We start from the raw sequence: 20912 nt of genomic DNA, 5'->3' as shown, positions 1-20912 counted from the left end.
TCAAACAACTAAATTACATGAAAACCAAATATGTTCCACAAAAAGACAAAACAATAATAATAAAACACACATAGAGTTATGTGGTAAGCTTTATTTCGGACAGGCCAAGATCACTATAAAAAGAATGTACATGAAAAATAGCCAAACTATTTTTGAGACCAGTTCACGCTTCACCAAGCCCCGCCCACACTCCCGGAACAGGAAGTACCTGCGCGTATTTGCTGCTGACGTTGTTGCTGTACAGAGTGACGATGGCGTCAACAGATCTGTCCCTCCTGGACCTAACAGATAAAGAAACCCGGGAGAAACTGTCGCAATGGGATCGCCGCACCGACGCGATGGCTCCCCTCACGGAGAAACAAATGGACGCCGTCCTGGAGATCCGAGCCGCAGCTGAAACGCTCTCTGTCCCGTCAGAGGTGAGCTCTGGAGCCAGCTAGCATGCTAGCAGGGTTGCTAACTTACTTTCCCAACGTCAGGGGATGTTTGCTAACTCGAAGTTGCCTCGGTGGGAACTTAGCTCATCTCTCTGCCATTTAAACCGGATATTGTAGTTCATTTATATGGCAGAATGTTAGCTTGCAGGCTAACTAGCGAGCTTGCACTCCGCCACGTCAAGCTGCGCAGCTAGCTTCCTACGAAGGCTTGTTGGTTGGTTGTTGGTTTAAGTTTAAGAGACAGAGAGCCCTGCTTTGTTTTACAGTTGCCCATTGACGACTTGTGCAGCCTCTCGTCGCGGTCCTTACAGTCCCCCTTCACAGCCACCGTGCCCGCGTCAACCGAGGATGTCCTGCTGAAGGGTTTCCAGATGCTTGACATGGAGAACGACAGGATAGAAACCGCACAGCAGGTGACCGTCTCTGCCCGCAGTAAACAGACATACAAACACCACAATGAGTTGCGTGATGCTAATACGGTGTCAATTGTGTGTTTCAGTTTTTTGCCTGGTTTGCCAAGTTACAGGCAAACATGGACCAGGATGAGAGCGCGAAATACAGGTGCATGTTGTTTGAAGTGTATACCGTCCTGAATGCAATGGACTTGTGCTTGTTTACAGCAGGCTTATAGTACAGCTTCTGGAAAGGGTTAATCCGTAATAAACCACTTGGACAAGGCAAAGCAGTGTTATTACAGATGATGGCAATATTTCATGGAAAGTACACTCAATGTGCTTTACATTTAAATGCTGGTTTGTCATCAGACAACACCCCTCATGAACTAGCTTGGCCTCTGAAACATCAACATGCACAGATGGAGAAACAGTATCTAATCATAAGCCAGGGGTCAGGGCATTTCTGGATTATCAGGGAATTTTAATAAGTATTTTACAGACAGGGAAAGTCAGGGGATTTGAGAATCATAGTCATGGAATATCGTTTTTGTAGCATGTTTACATGTTAGTTGCCATTTTTTTTAAATGCAATATTTCCCATGCCGTATTTACTTGGTTTACAGCGCCAACACAATAAATGTGCACTCTTCAAGCAGTGAACACCATACATTTTGTACCTCAAGCGCATAAAATGAATGGGTTTACAATACTGTGGATTTTTCTGTCTGCTCAACACAAAGGTGTTTGTCTGTGTGTACCATTCATTATAGGTCATGGGCTTTTTAGTCAGTGAAAGTCAGGAAAAAGCAGGGGAATTTGACATTTGACTTGAAGAATGATGATAAGCCAACAAAAAAAAAGTTTAAGGTTGCCACAGTTGTGACAGATCTTCAGGCTGTGTGTGCTACAGAGGGGAACTAAAGCAACAAAAGGCAAGGCATAAATCTGCTGCTATGCCAAACTTTTCTGGTGCACTTCTTGCCACACCCCAATTACTACAACAGTGCGGCATGTTTTCTGCTCAGTGCTTAAACATTGTCAGTTTGAGGAAGCTTCTCTGCACCGTGTTGTCTTTGGGTTAGCACCCAATATTTCTGTTTTCCCTTCAGGAAAACCAGAGATGATCTAAACTGCTACCAGGAACAATGCGATGCTATCCTGAAAGATGTCACCACTGCTCTGGAGCACTTGGACTCCCTTCAGAAACAGTATCTGTTTGTGTCCAATAAAACTGGCACCCTACACGAAGCCTGCGAACAGCTACTGAAAGAGCAGGTAAGCTGCACCTCGTCCTATCCGTCTATTAACCAGAGCCACATGAGAAGCGGATTGCTGAGACTTGATCCCTTGAATGTGTTTAAAGTGAAATGTCACAGAGTGCTTTTTTTTATTTTAAACCCAGAAACTACAGAATTAGCTGTCTGTACGGTCTAGAGCTGTGGTAACACCCGAAGGAGTCACCCGAGATGACTGGAAATACTGCACACTATCTAGTTCAGAACAGCGTGACATAGATAAAAGCTTGTCTGAATAAAAGAGATTTCATTATATTTCATATCTTGGTGGCACTGAAGTTTCCTTTCTTTTTTTTTTTGCATGCAGATCGCTGCTGCTTATGTTCTCAAATAGATTGGACCATTCGCGCAACTTGAGCTGAATTGAACTTGAACTGTACTGAAATTAAACTGTCATGTTGTATTCTGTCAAATGCTTTTTGTTGTTGTTGTTGTTGTTGTTTCTCTGCAGTCGGAGCTTGTTGACCTGGCAGAGAGCATACAGCAGAAACTGTCATATTTTAATGAGTTAGAAAACATAAACACGGTAGGCTGTCGCCTGTTCTTTTCGTTGTTGTCTACATCTTGAAGCGTTTGTAACTAAATCCATGCGTTGTAGACTGTGTATGCTAATTGCAGAATATCTGTTATTTTAATTATTATTAAAGATCAGCAGTTATGTCTCAGATTGTAAACATCATTCTAATTCTGATTTATTTCCAAATAAGTATTAACAAAACTTTCATAAATGTACGTATGACATTTTTAATCTTCTAAAACTGCCAAACATGAAAGTGAAGTCAGATTTTAAAGTAAAAAAAAAACCTTTCAACCCAGCGTTTTCTTTTCTTTGCAGAAGCTGAACTCACCGACCTTGTCTGTAAACAGTGAAGGTTTTATACCAATGCTGTCGAAATTGGATGACTGCATTGAATATGTTTCTTCACATGTAAGTAGCTCACACTCAACAACATTTCAGTTTGGTTTGAACGCATCTCATTCATAGAATAATTAAATTCCAGATCATGTTTTTAAGCAGTACAGTAAATATGTCATCTAAAACATATTAATACCAGTGGGAAAACACAAAATACATACTTTTGACTTGGTATAACAGTATGATTAGTGCATCGCAATATATACCATGTGATCTTAATTGCAGCTGTCTTAACCCGTGCTTGTCTCATTTTATTGTAGCCCAATTTCAAGGACTATCCGGTGTATTTGGCCAAGTTCAAACAATGTCTTTCTAAAGCTATGCACTATATGAAGATCTACATTGTAAACACAATGCAGCATCTCACAAGCCAGTTAACGAAAAGGGTAAGGAAGAGTTCCACATTTCCTCCTCCGACTCCTATTTGTGCCTAGTCCATTATCAATACTTGATTCCATTTTTATTGTCTCCCCCAGGATCCGATGGGCTTGACCAACGCAGACAATGCGTTCACACTTTACTACGTTAAATATAGAGCAGCTGCACCTAAAGTTAGAGTGAGTGTACCGTTTTTTTATTACCCACTTAAGCTTAGATAATTTTTTGTAATGTAGACATTTTCATTGATTTTTTTTGTCCTTCTTTCAGTCACTGATTGAACAGATCGAACAACGAGCAGAGAAGATTCCAGAGTGAGTGTTAACGTGTTTCCAGAATAAAGTAGCTGCATTCTTGTTCTATTTTTCTTAAAACGAACCAATTCCTCCCCGTGTGAACGTGAGCAGATACCATCAGCTCCTCGACGAAATCCATCAGTGCTACCTTGACCAGAGAGATCTGCTCCTCAGTCCCAGCATTACATCCACCATTACTGACCTGACCAACCAGAACAGCAAAGACCACTGTGCTCTGGTAAGGCATGACTAGTTCACAGCAGAACTGCCCTTTAGATATGAAGTGACATTTGAGTTTACAGAGAATGCACAGTATGGTCCCTCTGGGGATATTTTCTGGGGTGTTTGCTTCAGACACAAAGCCGTGCACACAATAAATGAGATTTTCCACAGCAGGCATCCAAAGCTTGCTCTTGTTTTGTTCAAGTGAATTACTGTGCAGTGCTTTCCCCCCCCATTATACTCTGTTATACCTCCTCTACTGTGTACAAATTAAACCTGCAGCTTAGCCCAATAATTCCTAGTAAAATATATTTATTCTAATTCGATACTTGAGAGATAATTTTGGCACCCGGACGCACTATGTATTTTGACGCTGTTGTGGCATTTAAAAACACTTCACTAATTGGCTTGATGGGGATGCCATAATTAAAGGTCAGAATTTCATACAACAAGCGTCATAACAGCCTCGCCACCTGTCCGAGATTTTCCTTTTAATGAAACTTGAAAGGTTATGCATGGTTTGTGTGGGAGGATGTGTTTGCTGGTGTGAAGTGAAGCCAAAGCGTAGTATTGGTAGGCTCTGCGGCGGGTGATCATTATGTGTGTTTGTACAGGTTCGCAGTGGCTGTGCCTTTATGGTTCACGTCTGCCAGGATGAACACCAGCTGTACAACGAGTTCTTCTCGAAACCTACACATAAACTAGAGTGAGTAGAAATGGATCAATGAACATGCAGAGAGCCATCGTTTTGTACCACAGACAGGATGTGTGTGTTTTTAAGGTGCTTAAAAATGTGCGATAGCTTCATATTTGATATGATAGGGTAAACCAATTATCATAGCACATGCAGACAATTGGTCTTACCATTTAATTAAAAGCAAAAACATTTTAAACAGTTTGCATAATTATTTTCAGTCGTTACTTTATTCCTTAACTTCAGAAGTCTTTAAACGAGCATAAAGTGTAATTTTAGACTGCTGTTGGTTGCACAAAGCAATTAAATGGTGTTTTATCTCCGACAGCGAGCTGCTAGAGAAGTTATGTTTGTCCCTGTATGACGTCCTCCGGCCTTTAATCATCCACATCATTCACCTGGAAACCCTATCGGAGCTCTGCAGTATCCTCAAGAACGAGATGCTGGAAGATCACGTCCATAACAATGGTAGGTTAGAGCTTTTGTTCTCTTCAAAGTTTCTCACATCTTCACGACTTTTTCACTTTGGGGATTGAAATATTGCCTCTGCAGCTGGTTTTTGTGCTCTTTTGAAGACAATTATCTGAATTATTTTTTGCCTAGAATCACTAAATATGTATAACAAAGTGTACCAAGTTCAAATCCCTATTTTACCGAGGTTAAGTACCAGATTAGTACATTTAGTCAGCAGTTGTCCTGCAGTCACTGGAGACTCCAGGAAGCTACTAATCCCAAGCAATAGTCTGATGCATAAAACTGATTTTGTTACTTTGGAAAGAGCCAGGCTAGCTGTTTCCCCCTATTTCTAGTCTTTGCGCTAAGCTAAATTAGCAGGCTGTTGCAGAGAATCTACTTTGGTGAGTTGGTATCTGATAGCAGTTAAGTATACAAAACAAGGGAATGTGTTTTTTGTTTACATAAAGTCTTCCTGATACCTTATCTAGGTTTTTTTGTTTTTGATTTCGGCTGTAAACTGACCTCTGAGCTATTTTCTTCAGCTTCTCAGTTGGGGTCCTTTGATGCGGTCGTGAAGCAGATGCTGGAGGATGTCCAGGAGAGGCTGGTCTACAGGACTCACATTTACATCCAGACTGATATCACAGGCTACAACCCGGCTCCAGGGGATCTGGCCTATCCTGAGAAACTGGAGATGATGGAGGTTCGTTTGGAGGGCTGAAAGGGATGTCGTTTTTCTCTTTTAACCTCTTTAGAACAAAACCTCCACTAAATGAAATTAAGTTTAGCTTCCACTCAACCGGCTTTACACATCATGGATGCACAGCTTCAACTAATGAATATTTTTATTTATTGATCACTTTTCGATTGAATGTATGCTTTTAAGCTCTTAAATGTGTTTCATGTACACTACTCCCTCAATGTCAAATCTCAGCAGGCAAAAGCTTTGAGCCTTTTGTTGGATTTAACTTTCATTTCATTTTATGAAAAGTGTTTGACTCTCTATTGAAGCAAAGGAAAATCTAATGAAACGTATAATTAATTATAAAAATCTAAGGCCTTGGAAGATCTTTAGTGATGCAAGGTTCTAAACATGTTGTTTTATACCTTTTTGAGTTGATTTTTTAAAATGTTATTTTCTGTAAATGTAGCCTTTTTCAAAAGCTGTTGATGATGCCAATGGAAGAATCAAACACTTTCTATCCCCTAACCCTTGCTAATAGAGAATTGCTCAGAGTTTGAAGGAGGAGCAGATGAAGCAGATGTCACAAGAGTCCACGTTTTCTGACGTTCAGCTTGAGGATTCCAACGGAAGAAGGAACAGTAATACTGGTCCGTGTTTAACCAGTCTTTCTTCTTTTACTTTGTACAACTGTTGGTGTTATTGTTGCCTGATATCTCTCATTCCTTTGTACAGTGAATACAGGGAATGTAGAGGCATTACGCCTACAGACATCCATCTCTCCCGCTGATCTCCACGGCATGTGGTACCCTACTGTCAGACGAACGCTGGTCTGTCTGTCCAAGCTCTACAGATGTATAGATGTGAGTCTCCCAGTTTTTATTTGATATCGTCTCATATCCATAATTATAGCAAGATGTGTGATATGTAGTTTGTTACACTTAGCATTTCTTGTTCCTGTGTTTCTTACTGTGACTTGGTCTTTTTCCCAGAGAGCAGTCTTCCAGGGTTTATCTCAAGAAGCCTTATCTGCCTGCATCCAGTCGCTGCTTAAAGCGTCCGATATCATCCTTAAAAACAAGGTCTGCACACACAGTTGAAAGTAGAGTATAGTTTTGTGTTTTTGCTAACATTTTCTGATTTTATTCTTATAAAAATAGCTGAAAATGTGGCTTTCTTTTTGACATATAATAAGACCAGTTCCCTCTGAGATAGAATGTGCTCTGTTATTCAAATTGCTTCTGGCTACAGGATCCTTAACTTAAGCAGCTGGGGTGTCATTTAAAGTTTATTTTAATGGGTGCTTTATTAGGCTCTACAGAGTGTTCAGCAGACCATCCTTTATTTATGAGCTTCTCTCACCTTCAAATTTGCTGTCTATCTGTGCTAACTGGTCCGTTTCAACCTAACACTTTAAATTAAGCAGCCGCATCAGTCTCGGAGGATGTGTTCTTACCCCATGTTGATGATGTCCTTTTTTATTTTTTCAATATTTTAGTCGTTAGCCGAGCAATAAATGATTCCAGCTGCCTTCCTTTGTGACAGTTACATTCCTTCTCCCAGCTATGGTTAATCAGCAGTTATCAATTAGACATATTCCCTCATCATCTCCACACTTATGCTTTTTATGTTCTCTGTAGCTTGGCTAGTCAGCAGATGCCCTTTTGTGTTGGCAGCCTGCAGTGTAGATTTAACAGTGTGCTATCACTTTCCGTAGACGCAAATAGACGGCCAACTTTTCCTGATCAAGCACCTGCTGATAGTGCGTGAACAGATTGCCCCATTTCACACCGATTTTGCCATCAAGGAAATCTCTCTGGATCTGAAGAAAACGCGAGGTAAGATAATTAAAGGTGGAGGGAACATTGGTGTTCGGCTCCATAAAGCCAGTCATTACATTCTCATGCTCATTAAGCAACTTGTGCCTATCACATGCACCGGTGGCAACAATTAATGTGGAAATTACAGTGTAATCCAACACCATGATGTACATTAACCGATGGCTCAGAGGGCAGAATCGCTCCTCCTATCGCCCTCATCTCCGTCAAGGTCATATTAAATTTGCAGCACTAGAGGGCACTCTAAATCTACACCAGCCCAGATTTAATCTCTCTGCTCTTTTGTGAAGATGCTGCCTTCAAAATCCTCAACCCTAAGGCTGTTCCCAAATTCTTCCGACTTAACAGCCACAACGCCATACTTGAGTTCCTGTTGGAGGTAGTTTTTTGTTATTTTTACCTATTCTATTTCATTACACCTACCATACAAGCACTTTGTGTACTTTGATAGCACCCCGCCTTAGGGAAATGCCACTTGATAGTGCTAAAACCCTCCGTATATGTGGCCCCCAGGGAACACCAGAGATAAAGGAGCACTACATCGACTCGAAGAAGGATGTGGACCGGCACCTGAAGTTCAGTTGTGAGCAGTTCATCCAGCAGCAGACTCAGATCTTCGTGGGGAACCTTGAGGAGTTTCTCACCAAGGTAACCGTAAAAGCAGTTCGAAGGCAGATTTCGCCTCAGGCAGCAACGACTCATCCTGACCTTCATTTTTCCCTTTTTTTAAAAAGCCTTTTAAAAATAATTTGCTTATTCACTGATGACTGAAGGTCTTTGTACGTTACTGACAACTGAAGCTTAAACGGTTGTTTTTCTTCTTTCATATCTAATACTATTGCTAGATAGTGTGAGTCTGTGTATATTTGTGTGCTTTGGTCTTTCATTGTGTTCTGGTATCTTTCAATACAGTAATTGTGCTGCAATAATTTGTTGCCAGTCTTTCTTATTTGTTCCCTTTTATCCACCTCACGCAGTTTTCTGTTCATTTCAGTAAATGCTACTGTGTCGAATTCAAGAGTTGAATAGGGCAAATTGTGGCACCGCAGCTAGCGTCTTGTGCACGTTTGCATGGCTTATAGTGACACCAGCACAATTGAAGTCTTTTCATTTTCATTGTACCGTTTTGTTTTGACTGTGTCTGCAATCAGGTCGCAGCTCTTAAAACCATGGCCATCCAAGGTGGTCCCACGTACAGTCTGTCTCAGCAACCTTGGGCACAGCCAGGTAAGATTTGTCTCAGGAAACGCCACTGGCATCACACTGTAATTCATCAAAACTTATAAAGCGCATGCTAGAGGGCATGTCAATGTTTTTTTCCTTTTTTCTCTCTACAGCAAAGATCAACGATATAGTGATGGCTACCTACCGGGTGATGAAGAGCAAGCTGCCAAGCACTTTACAGAGCATGTCCTTGTACTTAGCCAATAGAGACACGGAGTTCATCCTTTTCAAGCCTGTCCGGGTGGGTGGCAGAAACGCTAGGATGTAGCATGAGTCAGTGTCTGTGAATGTCCTTGTTAATGCTCAAATCATTCTTTAATACAGTATTTTTTTTTTTAAACGCAGGAATACCACAGTTTTGCACTCAAAGGTCAAATCATTAATTTTCTGAAATGTTGCTTATTTTCTGAAAATAGCGGTTATTCACGTGTGTCACCGAGCAGCAGATCTGTGCTCCCCTCCTCTCGTAGATAGTGAAATGATAGGTCTGTTGTGCAGCGGTGTGTGCAGACATAACCATGTAAACAAACGTCACAGCATCAGAAATCACTCATGACTTGCCCTTTTTTTCATTAGCAGGGCTTTGTCACAGTAAAAGGAGATATACAGTAGATTACAATCCCGCCTTTATGTTAATCTTGGGCTGCCCCTTTTTGTTTAAATTTGGCTTTAAGATTGTGCCTCTAGCTTTCAATCTGTGTGATTGAACTCTAATAGAGAAATCTTTGTGCCGCCTGTGTACTGTTCATCAAGGTGCCAGGTGAAGCTGAATGAGAGGGAAACTAAATCCTGCGGTTGACATGGAAACAAGATATAGAGGGGACATAGACCAGATGGAAATGTAGTATTAATTTCCCTCCAGCACTCAGTAATAGGATGGCTTTTCCCACAGAATAACATCCAGCAGGTATTCCAAAGACTGCACGCCTTGCTTCAGGAGGAATACAGCGGAGAAGACCTTCAAATCGTTGCGTGTCCATCGATGGAGCAGGTACAGTACTGTGGGATTAGCCCAGCCCAAGGGCATCTGACACAGTTTTAATAATAACACCGCAACATCCAAAAGTGCTGAGAGCAACTTAAGTGGAGAAACTTTAGATAACGTACGCCAGCTAAGCCACGGTGAGTGCTCATCTTTTTTTTTTTTTTACGGCTCTCCTTTCCAGATAAACCTACTGCTGTCCGTGAATAAGTAACGTCCGAGTTCGGTGTGGAGGTGCTGGTGAAACACCCTCTGGATAGGAAAAGGGATATTGCAACTCCAACCATGACCAGGAGCTGTGAGGCCGAGTTGTGCGAGATGACCAGAGAAGCTCCACCTGAGCTGCAAGCTTGACCAGGAGCACTGGACTGACGGCGGTAAGAGGAAAAACATTAAAAAGTCCTGCACACGGCCAAAGACTCTGCAACGGAGGCTCAAGTAGCTGCAAGTATGTTGAGGTTCAGCTATCTTGGAAGTCCATAACAAACTGGGAGGCGGAGGGTTTATTCTGGGTACCGAGTGGATGATTTAGTTTGACTCAAATTGAAGCTGGTGTTATGGTTAAGGTTGTTTTCATGTCGGAGAAATTCATTCTGACAAGGATGGATTTGTGATCACAGTTGCATCTTTCTTAACTTCAAATTGTTTTGAGTAAAAATAATTTAAGGGGGGTGGGGGGAGTGTTAAGGACACTTTGGGGTGTGCGAATAGAGCCATTGAAGGGTCGTTCATCAGCCAGGTAGCTAATTGCCATTAAGGGGGCTTGTATTCAGATGCCTAGATTCCCTCAATGGGTTTGAAGGATAGCAAGAAAAAAAATGCTGCAAACTATTTTATTCCTCTATTTAAAAATGTAACGCATTTGTAACATTCAAAAGCACCTGATGTGCTGCAGGATGCTGGGGTTTCACCCTCCAAACATAGCAAAATCTACTCGGCTGTTCTTTACTTAACAGATGTTTTCTTAACGACTCTTCCACTTTGTGTTTGTTGTTCTGTTGCAAATATGTAAAAAATACAGTGAAACATTTTATACTTTTTTTCTTTTTATACGTGAGTTGATTACAACTAATATGCTTTTACTCTGGCTTACATAATGGACCGTTGACCTTGGCAGTTTTGCACTGTGTATGATTTATGGGTATGTTTCCTCGTGGTCTTTGCAGAGTTCAAAAAGTAACGGGACATGGGCAATGTGACATTTGCTTTAATGTGTCCCATGTTAAATGATGTGTACAGTTATCCTATTTATGAACATTCTGATTAATAAAAAAAAAAAAAAGGTTAATGATGTTCTTTGGTTTTATTGCTAGTAAAAGCACTTTGTCAATGAATTGAAATGCTCCGAACGCTACGGCACACGTCACTTCACACAAATGAAAAACTGCCATTCAAGGACATCATCGGCTTTAGGGGGGTCTTCTTGGCAGACCGGTCCTGTTTCATTGGCAGCTGCCGTCTTTCCATCTGTGAGATGAGGCTTTGCTGGGGCTTGACCTTCTGTGGACTGACAGTCTTTTGATAGGTGACGGGGGACTGGATGTTCTGGAGCAGGACATTGATCTCTGCACTCTTCTGCTGCAGACACCTCTGAAGCATTCCAGGCCCCGGCAGCACCCAATCAGTGACTTGGACTAAAATTGCATCTACTTTTCTCACCCTTCTGTATTTCCGCTCTTACGAATACTAATACCACAAAGCCACTCTAACTTACTTTCCGTTTTTGCCCCGACATTAATGCAGATGTGCTCTTGGGATCGGCTGCCGGGTGTTGACATCAGGGCTCGGTGTCAGGCAGAGGTGCAGAGAGTGTAACTGCAGTAGGTGCCTCCCCCCATGGAGTCAGATTCACCCTAATAAACAAAAGCAGCTCCTGAGCAATAAGTCCTTCGGGGGGTTTATTCTCTCCCCCAGACGGGGTCGTCATTTCTGTCTGCTGCCAATTCCATCAGTACATAAAATAAACCTGAAATGCCTCTAGAGAGAGAGAGAGCCGGTGATAAGGAAATAAATCTGATGTACAAAATGTTTATCAAATAAAATTTGAGGACTGATTAAACAATCAATCATACCAAATGCAGCCGGTGTGGTGATAACAGGTGCCCTGTCCTCTGTGGTGAAACCTGCCTGAATGCGAGGCTGCAGATGTTTGTCCTCCAGCACCAGTCGGCAGATTGTGCGGCGGAGAGAATAATAGCAAGTCTTCCAGATGGATAGCTTTTAAATATGATTAAGGGGAACAATCAAACATTAACTATTTATGATATGGTGTCGGGTTTACTTGAAAGGATACCACACATGCCCAGTTCCATCTGGGAACATCACTATAAATGTTTGACCGCTGTTAGTGTTTGACAAGTGGTGTTGTCCTCTGTTGAACCAAACATTTATTAATGAATGGAGACGTCTAACTCTCAGCTCTATAATAGGATCGTCTGGAGTTTTTACACTGAAAAAGAAAGTGTTTTCTTAATTGACCTCTATTTCAGGGAATGAATCTTCCAAGCGTCAGAACCTTGTTGTTTGTGTCCTGTAATGCAGTTTCCATAGAGGTGTCAGGACTCGGCTGAACAAGAGGGGGAAAAGATAAGTGCATTTAATCTGTATGAGACGTCTGTTTGTGGTGGATGACGTGTGTAACCTGCTTTAGGGGTTCGACGATCTGAGCGGCTTTCAAATTTCAAACCTTTCAACCGGCGGTGTGTCGCGGAAAATGTAGCGTCGGGTGGGGATGCCGCAATGGTATAGGCGTTTAATTTGAAAACCATTTAATGGTGGAGGCCAAATAATGGACAAGAGTCATCCTGACTTTTGATCTGTATGCACCGCTGGGTCCCCATCAGTCACGGCTTCTTTAGTGAGAACTGCTGCACCCTCCAGCACAATCTTTGATATGTTCCTTGCCTTCTCACAGCAGAAAGAAAAGTCAGAAAGTCAAAAAGAGAAACAGGCAAAATGTGCAAATAGCCTATTATACAATTCTAAATTCATGTTTATTATTATTATTACTCATCCTAAGGAACTAATTAATAACCTAATTGTGAAATTTAACCATTGCTGAATATAAAGTAGGTAACTTCAAGTGCTTCTTGGAGAAAAAAACCACTTTGTAAACAAACAGCCATGCTCTTTTAAGCTAAACGCTAATATCAACATGCTAACACGTGCACAACAACGTCATATTGAACTAGTTTGATGATTACAGGATCCACCATCCTAGTTCAGCATGCCATTATTTCCACATTAGCACCCATACAGCTGAGGTTGATGGGAATGTCAGAAACCATCATATTTAGACAAATGAAGATTTTGACCTGGGGGTGCCATTGAAAGGAAAGTCAGAAGGTTATCAAAGGTGTGCGGATTAATCTAATCTGTGTATTTTTACCAAATGTCACTGCAATCCATCCAACAGTCGTCCAGATATTGAAACACGAATGTCAACCTTTTGATGGCTCTACAGGGAAAGGCAGAGGATCCTGCATCCTCTGGGGACCATGAATGTTTGCACTTAAACCGACAAACTGACATTGAGGCTGACAATATTTCACAGAGGCAAGTTTTTTGTTTTTAATGTGTCACCATATGAACAGTATTAGCTGAAAACTCGCTCTCTCACCTCTTTTGGGTCATCACTGCTGGCTTTCTGATCACTGGTCACTGGGGGTTTCTCTATCTGCCAGCAGTGCTCACAGCAAATGTTCAACCCACTCCGCAGCGACTCGTCTGATGACTCTGATCCACTTTAGGACGAGATCTGAAAGCGTTGGAATAGAAACTTATTTCTTAAAAAAAAATCTGATTTTCTTTCTGTCACAAACATAGTATCCAAATATTCCCCTTAATGAGGTTTTCAAAAGGCATGTTACAGACGGGCACGTTTGGGAACGAGCGGCGGCGGTGACAGGCATGTTTTTGATACGACACAAAGGCAGACTAATTGCGTGTTCCATAAATGAATTCATATTTATAAGAGCAGAGGAAAAAAAATGAGCAGTTTAAAAAGTGGCGTTATCCTCCATACCTTGTCCAGATTAGTTAAAGACTCCTCTGTTTCTCCTTGGCAGGCGGCGGGAGTTCGGGGAGTTTCCTTGCTGAACGAATCCAACACTTCATTATCTGGGGGATATCTCCAACTCAGACTTCATGTTTTTAGAAACGCTCTGAGGAGGAGAGGGAAAAAAAAACAAAGACGCTTCATAATTTATTAACTTCTTTGAGGTCTTTAACTTGCGCTTCATGAATAAATCAAAACCATGTCTCTGGATACCATGTCACATCATCTCTCACAAGATAAAACTTACACTGTGACAAGGAGAGACAAGGCTGTGAAAACTTCAGTTTGTCATTGGAAACAGTAAAATAATGTCTAAAACACACTAAAAGCCCTCGTATTTGCTAATTGCATCTATGAACCATTTGTATAAGGTCTCTCTACGCAGTGTGTTTCAAATGCTGATGAATACATACTGTAAATATATGCTTCCTTACACTCAAGTGTCCTTGCAAAGCGTTTGCTTCGTCAAGGACATCATCACTACCGTTGACGGAGACGAGGAACAACCGCTTGCCGTTGTTTAAACCGTCTTCCGGGTATTCGCCGCCGCGCCTTAACACATTCATCTGCTCTGATGTCAGCCCCCAGTTCTTGTGGAGGAGTTTTTCTTGTTTCTTGCTTTTAGTATTTATAGTCTGCAAATGCAATAAAAAAAATAAAATAATAATGATCTCAGACATCCTAAGTGATTTATCAACCAAGGTCAGACATTCATAGTTGGCATGAAATGTGAAGAAACGACCTTGACTGCACTCTTCCGCATGTCGGTCAGTCTGGTGACGACGACTCCTGTCAAATGCATGGATGGTCATATATGACTGTCATATATAATGGAACCAGTTCTTTATTATAAGGTTAATTAGGTGGATGCAATATTCAAACCAGCACAATATTATACCATTACTGTTCAATAAGTAGCTCCTGCTTTAGAAGAATAAGAAGACTAATAGATCTTTTGTTTCTTGGATCTCTATTGGTTGCACGGCTTATATTTACTGGTCATGATGCTGTATCTCAAATACATTTCCCATCAAACCTCTGTTTGTTTACAAGTCCAGGGTTTGTGGTTGAATCCATCTCCGTGTTTAAATCTCCATCCCCTTCATATCCATTACTCTTTCAGAAACAAAGGTGGTCAAAGAGAAACGGCAAATGAAAGACTAAACAAAAGAAAATTGTTAATCAGATACAGAATGCTTTGCTCCCAGTGTTCCTAGCAACCAAAGAACAATAAGCAACTGTGTCTATGGCAGAATCATTAACATAAAGGGGAGACAAGAAAAAAAATGGAGAGAGAAATCCTGAGGTTCTTCAGAATCCGCCTCTTCCTTTTATTTGATGTCTTTTCTTCTACAGTTCTTCCCGCTGCCATTACGTTCGGTTGTTCAAGATGAGCCTTTCATTGATCCCCAGAGGGGGAATTCAGGTGTTGCAGCAGCACAAGGACATACATAAATGCAGATTATAGTAAAAATAAAAGAATAAATAACGAGAAGTGTATCAAATACAAATATGAATCAAAATGAAGATAGAAATGGAACAATTTTACACAAAATTATAAGGTAAGCAGTACACATGCAATACCCATGACACGTGTACTTCCAGTATCCTGTTGATCATAAATACAGCATGTTTTTCTTTTAAATGTTTTTAATGTTTTGTTTTTGCTCTTTCCTGTACTAAGAAGTAATGCGCCAACAATTTTTTTTCTGATAAAAACAAAACATATCTACGTACATAATTATGGACATACCATTAAAGCAAATGTAAATCTAAAGAAAGCAAGAGAAAGGAGGGAAAGAGAATATTACTAATATCTCTAATATGTTTTTACTATGTAAAAAAAAATCTATTTGGCTAATATACTAGTTAAAATAGATAAAACTAATATTACCATGAACTACAAGGAAACTGAAACTGCGTCGCAAACAAAGATCAGAAGTGTATCTTTGTAAACCAGCGCCTCTTTTCAGTATACATGCACTGTAGGCGCCTTTTGACACGCATTAATATGGTGATTGAACAGTCTATGCGGAGCACACTGTGATGTATTCTGTTTTAATAAGGGGATGCCACTAACATTGTTTATTTATCACAAGGATCCTCGGGCTGTCTACCAAATAACATCAAAGCCCCAAAACTTTGCTTGAGAATAAGGATACCAATGCGTTGGAGATGTATGACTTTTTATTAAAAGTTTATGTTTAGAATATGACAAGAAGTTGCAATAGATAGAAAGAAATGCTGTATAAAAGCTTTACACCACAATGCATTATGTCCTATACAGTTTTAGTTTCTTCCTGAATAATTAATATACAGAATCTGAACATAATAAACTTAAAATCTTAATCTCTTATAGAATGTAAATCATGATCACGGGAGGAACTACTTTCTTCCCGGTGAACTTTTAAATACTGTATTTGAGGTATAAACATACAACCTGGGCTTCTTCCCTGACAGTTTTTAGTTTCTCCAAACCAACTGACCTGATCGTCCATAAATCTCTCTATAAAGCTCAAGCTTTACAATCTCAATGTAACCATGAATGATTATGAGTGCCGCCAGATACCCAAGCGTTTTTTAAATAATATAAGGCCGTAAACTGTAACGCAGCCATAAATGATATCAGCGTATGCCAATTCTGTATTCCTCTCTTAATTTACATTGCCTTTTATCTTTTTTCGGCTGACTTCTCCTTTTTCCATTTGCCTGCTAAGCCGCCGCGTCTGGGCAACGACACAGTAATGTGGCTTAATGTTGCTCAGTGTGGACATGCAGGTCTGCATCAGGCCGAGCAGAGAGTAAATCTCTGAGCTCTTCATTTGGATGCATCTCCTCGGGAACGTCTTGCTCAGGCTCGTCACGGCTCTCCGCATAAATGAGCTTAAAGGGAAAAAATAACAAATTGTCCCTTTAAAAAATAAATAACAGGTGATCATTATTGACTGCAGTTATTTGCTGCACGGAAAATCACATGCAAGACGAATAAAAAAACACAGTAAATCACTGCATAGGCATTTAAAGTGCATTCATCATTACCTCCCTTCCCTTTGACCCCATACTGAGGTGCACGCCTTCGCTGATGGGCGAAGGTGATGTACATGCGTTCTTGTGAGCGTGTGTGGGCCCGGGGGGCAAAGGTCAGCGGCTTGAAGGGAAGGTCACGTACGTGGGAGTCACGATGCAACCAATTCCAACGCCTCCTCAAAGCTCCTGTCTCAGTGAAGCAGAGACCTCCAGCAGGGGTCAGATTCAACCTCAGACACACCGCGGAGATTAGCAATGGACCTGGAGCAGGAGGGCAGCAGGTTAATCCAAAAAAACAGATCTGGGCAAAAAAGTGATTTAAGAAAACTTAGAGCTCTTAGATGTTTGGTGTCCAAGTTGAGATTAGGTTTTAACATCTATATCCCAATCATAATTGAGTCTTTGAAGTAAAGGCAGACGAGGTAATTTAAAGAAAAAACTTGAGATTTTGACTTTGAACGCATCAACGAACCGAAAAAGTCCCGCCCCCTTCGTTCAGACCTCTTCAGCCACTCCCCCAAAACGAGTGCTCGAGATCGGTAATCAGGAAGTAAGCATTGACAGAGAGGCAGGAGGTCCAATTATTTTCTCCGGCCCGACTTTTTTGATTGGACGAGGTTTTTACAGTCCTGCCACGGCCACAGATGACATTTTTTTTTTTTTTTTTTGGCGGATGACATTTTTTAAAATAGTTTTATATCAGAGCATTTAATGTATTCATTGCTATTATGTTACTGGGATTTCAAGTAATATAGCGGAAAGTGTTTCTGAATAGAATCACCTACTCAGCCTTTAAAGGAATAGTGGAAACATGCGTTGGCTTTCTGGTGGAGAGTTAGATGGGAAGGTTGATATCGCCAGTAGGAGGGATGCACATCCAATCATTTAACCAAGAATGTTGTTGAATGGTTATAATAGCATTTATTATGAGGTAGCAATTACATCATATCATTGGGATGATAACATGCGGAGTGGCCTTTATTCGTGAAAACGCCTTTGTTGCTGGGATGCTACGTCCTTGTCCTCCAAGATTATGTAATTAAAGTCAGCAGCTTCTGTTGAGGATATTATAATGGCAGCTTCCACAGAAGGACAACTTTGTCTATTAATGATCATTAACACTGTGCAGACTTTTTTTTTTATCAATGGGAACAAATGTGTTCCCTCTCATTAATAACATTACCTGTTCCATCTGGAAATAAGGTGAGAAAATATTCCCCCACTTTTCTAGAACTTCTTGCTAAAGACGGTGGCGTTAAATCACTGCAACGTCATCGTGAAAACATGGATTCAAACCTACCTTTGGCTCCCCATCTGTCTCTTCCTGTCGTGTAAACAAGCCGGTGATATTTTTGATATCTACAGTATCTGTGTGTGGCACATCGCTGATGTAGGGAACATCTTTTGACAGCCTGTATGACATGTGATGTGTTATCTCCACAAGGCCTCAGCAGAAAAAAATATATATAGAATATATACTTTTGTCAATGACAAACACACAAGATTGCACATTTTATATCTTTATCGTTTATACGAGGGCCCCGGGTTGCATACTTACTTAACTCCAAAAGTGTGAAAGTCTCAACCTATAATAGAGATTGTCATTATTTTCCTGCAGAAGTGGGAAAGACGTACAATGCAATGCCAAAACCTGCGAGGCATGAACAATCAAATGTAGTCGCAGCCTAATATTTCATTCTGCTGCAAACAAAGAGAAATACAGCTCTTTAATGGCATCACAATCAATACCAGCATATACAGTAGAGTTGTGTGTCCTTGGCAGCCTTCCACTCCATCCTACCAACACACATATATATACATACATACATATATATATATATATAATAAATGCAGGATACTCACCTCTCCTTTGCCTCCTCTTCACTCATGGTGAATGTGGGTTCACATCAATCTTCCTATCGGACTCCTTCTGTACCAATTTCTCCCCCTCTCTCCCCCATTATAAGAACTCTCATTTGTTTAGCCTGCTCGCAACAAAAGAGCCGAATAAAAGAAAATTTGCAACAATACTCGCAATAACTGCATTTCTTTTTTACTCGCAGCGCTCCTCGCTGATAAACCTTCTCCCTCCACAGATGGAGATTACTTTGTCAACGTTAGCTGAACAGTAATTATTTCAAATGTATTTATTGTCAATGTTTTTTTTTTTTGTGGAGGTAAACAAGCTACTCCCACCCCCTCAAAATTTAATTTCCCAACAGTTCGGTGTATGAAGGGCTCACGGAGATGCTGACAATCAAGCACGAAGCACATCCTGATTCCATTCAACCTCCGGCAACCTACAGCGGCAAAAAGCAGACGCAATCACCTCTCCACCTCTGATATTATAGCCTCCACTCACTCCTATAATGCTACTGTGGGGAAATGTAAAAGGCCATCACTGTCATTATCAGGCACTATGGGCGATGTAGAGCTACATGTCTGTCGGTGGTGCCTTGTTTGTCCGCTCTGGCTTGTATACAATGAGAAGTGCTGGAGCCATGGAAGGTTTATCATGCTCCATCCTTGACATGAATTCATCCCCCGGCTCACGATGTGAATAAAAGAAATCAAGGCTTGTACAGGTTGTTGAATGTAAGCTTCAAATAGCCTACATAGAATTTGTGATTTTGGCGGCGGAGGTGGCAGACGCACTCTGATGTTAAAAGTTAGGAATTTACTATTTTATTTTTTAGAGTTATTTTTACAAATCAGTTACTTAAGTATTTTTTTTTTTACAAAAGTATTATCATGTTGCTGTATGGTTTGCATTTTTGTACTGTGGTGTAGTTTTGAAAAGTTGCATTTACCTTAATTTATCACTCAAACAAATCAAACATATTGCTTCACTAACGGTGGTAAATCCTGATCTGCCTGCCTCAGGCATGAGTGAAACAAATAGGAGAGGAGTCAGTGGAAATTGGCTCCTGGAACACACAGTAGAGGATGTGGCACTGTTGGAATGCTACTATACTGTATATTACAAAGCAATTAAAGCTTTTAAAAGGCTTCCCTTAAATATGCTTCAAACATGTTTTGCCATGAGTAGTAGAGTAGCTCTGAAGGCCTGCAACAATTCTTGATGTTCCTTTTCCTAACTGTACAAGAGAGAAATAATTGGGAAATTAGCCACATGTCTAAGTCATAAGAGGGTGCAGGAACAGGTGACCCCTTCACACCCAAACCGATGACATGGCTTACCTTGACAGCTGAAAGTAGAGGCTCCGCTCCGCCCACTCCCAATCTGTCCGGGGTCTGAGCGCTCACCAAAGTAGTGCATCTTCTAATCCGGAGAGAGCACGTCTATGAACTCTGGTTAGACCGAACCGCACAGACAAACGGAGGCAGGAGACCAAGAATTACAGCAATGCTTTAGCAGAATGACTCTATTCATCTGGAGCTACAGTAATTGGATTTTGTCCTCTCGGGGGCACAGGAAACGCACATCTGACATATTGTCATTTCATAAAGTTGTTTTTGGCAGTCGCCTCTTTTCACATTCAGCAGAAATGGAGCAACATTTTACAGTCATTTGAAGTAATGTTTCTGGTGACCTGATGAATGTAAGTCCAGAATGAATCTCCTTTTAGCTCCTGTTCGCTCTTCATCAACTCTGGAGAAAATATCTTCACGTTTACCTTTGGACGTTCTTCTCCAGCTTTTTCCTCTTTGGAAGTGGAGCTTTAAGGCTGTAGCCCTGTTATAAACTGGTGGTCCATCCTAGGACCGTACCACTACCCTTTTCTCCCAATGTGAGGCTAATGCCTGATAAAATCTGTAAAATCTGCTTTTCAGCCACTTTGACAACAAAAATGTCGTTATATGACCATCCAAGTATAGCCAGTGGCAGCATCACGACCTGGTTTCTGATCAATTTGAAGGCATATCCGAACAAATGCACTGCAGGAGATTAGTGTAACAATGTAGGTCAATTATATGGTGACTAAATAAAGACGTGTACCTGTCATGTTTATAGTAAATTAAAAATGATCCTTACGGCTCCTTTTCTATAG

The 20912-nt window shown here is 40.9% G+C and overlaps 1 protein-coding gene across 3 annotated transcripts; it reads left to right on the top strand.

The window, feature by feature from the left end:
- Positions 1-219: 219 nt before the first annotated feature.
- cog3 (component of oligomeric golgi complex 3) lies at positions 220-11103 on the top strand. Of its 3 annotated transcripts, XM_084023071.1 has the most exons (23): positions 220-419; positions 704-850; positions 937-998; positions 1942-2107; positions 2579-2653; positions 2963-3055; positions 3304-3429; positions 3520-3600; positions 3692-3735; positions 3829-3955; positions 4554-4645; positions 4962-5101; positions 5632-5792; positions 6313-6421; positions 6507-6634; positions 6764-6853; positions 7489-7609; positions 7900-7988; positions 8123-8257; positions 8761-8836; positions 8947-9074; positions 9726-9824; positions 10000-11103. In XM_084023071.1, the coding sequence occupies exons 1-23, from the start codon at positions 252-254 to the stop codon at positions 10027-10029; spliced, it is 2487 nt and encodes an 828-aa protein (XP_083879197.1). In that variant the 5' UTR covers positions 220-251; the 3' UTR covers positions 10030-11103. The 3 variants fall into 3 exon arrangements, with proteins under 3 accessions (XP_083879197.1, XP_083879196.1, XP_083879195.1); XM_084023070.1 differs by lacking the exon at positions 10000-11103 and having other exon boundaries at positions 6516-6634; positions 9726-9983; XM_084023069.1 differs by lacking the exon at positions 10000-11103 and having other exon boundaries at positions 9726-9983.
- The last annotated feature ends 9809 nt before the right edge of the window (positions 11104-20912 follow it).

This window comes from Eutrigla gurnardus, assembly GCF_963514095.1.
Source record: "Eutrigla gurnardus genome assembly, chromosome: 12".
In the NCBI taxonomy this organism is placed as follows: Eukaryota; Metazoa; Chordata; class Actinopteri; order Perciformes; family Triglidae; genus Eutrigla; species Eutrigla gurnardus.
This window is presented reverse-complemented; position numbering and strand designations above follow the sequence as displayed.